Genomic DNA, 4,301 nt, shown 5'->3' with positions numbered 1-4,301 from the left:
CTCTGTGATAGTTGGTAGTGCTTTTGCTTCAACCCATTTTGTAAAGTAATCAATAGTGACCAATAAAAACTTTACCTATCTCTTACCTTGGGATAGTGGGCCCACGTTGTCAATTCCCCACTGAGCAAATGGCCATGAGGAGGTTATTGGCGCTAGCTTCTCTACTGGGATACGCTGGACATTTCCAAACATCTAACAATTGTCATATCTTTCGACGAACTCTCTTGCATCCTTCTACATAGTAGGCCAAAAGTAACCTGTTCTGATGATTTTACTTACCAAGGACCTTGGGCTTACATGGTTTCCGCAGAATCCTTCATGGATCTCCTTTAGGATGTACTTGGCCTCACTCTCATCAATGCACTTTAGGTAGGGCATGGAGAAGCCTTTTTTGTATAGGGCATCGTTCATGATAGTGAACTTGGCTGCTCTTCTTGACTTTCCTAGCTTCCTTGACATCCTGTGGAAGTTGTCCATCTTGGAGGAAGGATAGAATTGGGGTCATTTAGCCGCTTTCACCCTGAATCGCGAAGGTATGGATCTCTTCAATGTTGGGACGCTTCTGGATTTCCATCTTTAGATCTGTGCCCGTCGGTCCTGCTTCTGATGACGCCAGCTTCGCTATCTCGTCTGCCTTCATATTCTGGCTTCTAGGGACATGTATGAACTCTACCTGATTAAATTCATGGGCCAAATGCCTCGTCAACCTCAGGTACTTCTGCATCCTCTCCTTCTTTGCCTCATACTCTTCCTTTATTTGTCCCACGACTAGCTTTGAATCACTCTGGAGAAGCAGGTTTTTAATGCCCAACGCCTTTCTGACCCTTAGCCTCGTCAGTATTGCCTCGTATTCAGCTTCGTTGTTGGTGGCAAGGAATGTCAGCTAAACTCCATACTTGAGTGTCTTTCCTTCTGGGGTGATGATGATAACCCCTACTCTACCCCTCTTTCGGGCTAACGACTCGTCAGTTTGGATCGTCCATCTCTCTGTTTCGTCCAATGCCTGGTTCTCGTCCGGGGTCGTGAACTTGGCTATAAAATCTGCTAGTGCCTGCGCTTTGATAGCTGTTCTAGGGTGGTATTCAATGTCGAATTGACTAAGTTCGATTGCCCATTGGACCATTCTTCCCGTAGCCTCGGGCTTGTTCATTGACTTCTTTATAGGTTGATCCGTCATCACCAGGATAGGATTCGCTTGGAAGTAGGGGCGCAGCTTTCGTGAAGCTACAATCAGGGCAAATGTGATTTTCTTGATCCGTGGGTACTTTGCTTCAGCTACTTGGAAGGCTTGACTAACATAATAGACGGGGAGTTGTGCTCTGTCTTTTTCCCAAATTAAGGCTACACTCATAGCTGTAGCCGACACTACTAGGTATAAATATAGGTCTTCCCCTTCTTTTGACGGGCTCAGGAGGGGTGGATTGCTCAGGTAGTGTTTAAGCTCTTGGAAATCTTTTTCGCACTCTTCCATCTAGGTGAAGGCTTGCTTCAGTGTTTTGAAGAAGGGCAAGCACTTGTCCGTTGCTTTAGAGACGAACTTGTTGATGGTATCCTTCTTGTTAGTCTCTGGACTTCCTTCACCATCTTGGGTGATGTCATCTCTAGTATAGCTCGCACCTTCTCCGGATTTGCTTCTATCCCTCTTTGGGACACCATGAAATCTAAGAATTTCCCAGATGCTACCCCAAAGGCGCACTTGCTGGGGTTCAACTTCATCTGATAATGTATGAGAGTGGCGAATGTCTCTTTGAGGTCGTCCAGGTGTGCAGACTCTTCCTTGCTCTTGACGAGCATGTCATCTACATATACTTCCATGTTTCTCCCGATCTGTTTACTAAACATCCTGTTTACTAATCTCTGGTAGGTTGCTCCTGCGTTTTTCAATCCGAAGGGCATTACCTTGTAGCAGTAGAGCTCTTGGCTTGTGATGAAGGTAGTCTTCTCCTAGTCTTCTTAGGATATTTTTATTTGGTTGTATCTCGAGAATGCGTCTATGAAGGTAAGGAGCTTGTGTCCTGCAGTGGAATCCATCAGCTGATCTATCCTTGGCCAGGGGAAGCTGTCCTTTGGGCAAGCCTTGTTTAGGTCCGTGAAGTTTATGCACATCCTTCACTTACCATTCGCCTTCTTTACCAGGACGATGTTGGCCAGCTAGTCCGAATAGTAAACCTCACGAATGAAGTTCGTTTCCAACAGTTTGTTTACCTCATCCATGATTACCTAATTTCGTTCTAGAGCAAAAACTCGTCGTCTTTGCTAGACGGGATTTTTCTTGAGATCTACATTTAGCTTGTGTTCCTTGGTCGAGGGAAGTTGTTCTTTGGGCAAGCCTTGTTTAGGTCCGTGAAGTTTACACACATCCTTCACTTCTCATTCGCCTTTTTTACCAGGACGACGTTGGCCAGCCAGTCTGGGTAGTAAACCTCATGAATGAAGTCCGTTTCCAGCATTTTGTTTACCTCGTCCATGATTACTTGATTTCGTTCTAGAGCAAAAACTCATTGTCTTTGCTAGACGGGATTTTTCTCAGGATCTACATTTAGCTTGTGTTGTATGACCTCTATGGATATGCCTGGCATATCCTCGTGACTTCACGCGAAAACGTCCAAGTTGTCCTTAAGGAATTGGACTAGTTTCTTCTTCATCTCTGTGCTTAGGGTCGTCCCTACCTGGGTGGCCTTTGTTGGTTCCCTGTCTACCAGTTTCACGGTCTCTAGGGCTTCCACCTTTTCTTCCTCTTTCTCCTTGATCATCCACGTATGGTTCTCCTTTGCGGCTAACACTGCCTGGTAGCATTCCCTAGCCAATACCTGATCTCCCTTAACTTCGCCCACACCATTTTTCGTTGGGAACTTCACCTTCAGGCAATAGGTGGAAGTGGTTGCCTTCCAGCGGTTGAGCATAGGCCTTCCAATTATTATGTTATACGAGAAAGGACAGTCTATCACTAGGAAGTCAAGCTGACGGGTCAATTGTTGTGGGTAAGATCCCACTATGACTGTCAGTGTCATGATGCCTTTGGGGTACACTCTATTTCAGGGGTGGTATCTTGTGGTGCTATTCACCTGCCTTTACTGTGACTTTTTGAGATATCTGAATGACCCTCTTGTGGATGGTCCTTTTGTGATCGTCTTTATCTCCCCTATCACGCTCTGTGGACGATGGGACATGTGGTCCTTGTCCCTCGGAGCGGCTTTGTGCTTGTCCTTGTTATTACCTCTGGATCTGCTGGAGTCCCCCTTCTTCACAAATTTCTGCAACTTCACTTTTCGAATGAGCTCTTTTATCTACTCCTTCAGGTCTGTGCAATCTTCTGTATAGTGGCCGTGATCCTTGTGGAAACGGCAGTACTTCTTCTTGTTACGCACATTGGGTGACAAGTGCAATGGCCTTGGCCATTTGAGATAATGCTTGTCCTTAATCTGCATCAAAATTTTGTCAACAGGCATAACTAGAGGTGTAAATTTTACTATCAGAGGAGTTTTATCGTTTCTCCACTTGTTCCTGTCAGCGCCCTATTGATCTCCTCTTTCCCTTTTTTGTCCTCTTCGGTCTTCTCCCTTTCCTTCCTTCTCCCTGGGCGTCTCTTTGTCTCTGATTATTGCTAGGGCATCTTTAGCGTTCATGTATTTCTGGGCTTTCAGAAGTATTTCCGCCATCGTCTGAAAAGGGCTCTTCGCGAGTGCGACCACGAACTCTCTAGATTTTAACCCGGCCTTGAAAGTTGTTAGCTGCACTTTGTCATCTGCTTCGTCTAATTCCAAGGTCTCCCTGGTGAAATGCTTCACATATGACCTCAGAGTTTCCTTCTCCCCATGCCTGATGGTGAGCAGGTGGTCTGCTGGCCTTTTCGGGCGTTGTCCACTGACAAAATGGCGTACGAAGGAGTTGCCCAACTGCTCGTTGTCAATAGACGACATTGGTAGCTTGGTGAACTACTCCCATGTTGCTCCTTTGAGAGTGGTGGGGAAGGAATAGCACAATATCTCGTTAGGGGGCTGTTGAAGGCCTAGAGTTGTCTTGAAGGTTTTGAGGTGGTCCAAAGGATCCTTCAGAACGTCGAATGACTTGAGCTGTGGGAGAAGAAACTTTAAAGGCATTGGGCACTCCAAAACTGCTGTTGTGAAGGGTGAGTCCATTCTTTTGACCATCCTGTCTAAGCTTCAATCTGTTTTTTCCCGTATTGTACTTCTCAACTCGTCCATCTCCTTTCTCATTTCTTTGAGAAGGTCTAAGTTTGCTCCCTCTGGAGTACTAGGTTGTCGGAGGTCATTTCTTTTGTGGCTATTTCCATCGTCGCC

General features: G+C 45.9%; 1 protein-coding gene across 1 annotated transcript; it reads right to left on the bottom strand.

Moving 5' to 3' along the window:
• Window positions 1-3,515: 3,515 nt before the first annotated feature.
• On the bottom strand, window positions 3,516-3,920 carry LOC126696591 (uncharacterized). Its single transcript, XM_050393299.1, has one exon. The coding sequence runs from the start codon at window positions 3,918-3,920 to the stop codon at window positions 3,516-3,518; it is 405 nt and encodes a 134-aa protein (XP_050249256.1).
• Between the last annotated feature and the right edge of the window lie 381 nt (window positions 3,921-4,301).

Source organism: Quercus robur, chromosome 8 (assembly GCF_932294415.1).
Source record: "Quercus robur chromosome 8, dhQueRobu3.1, whole genome shotgun sequence".
Taxonomy (NCBI): domain Eukaryota; kingdom Viridiplantae; phylum Streptophyta; class Magnoliopsida; order Fagales; family Fagaceae; genus Quercus; species Quercus robur.
The sequence above is the reverse complement of the archived record's forward strand: the minus strand, read 5'-3'. Positions and strand labels throughout refer to the sequence as shown.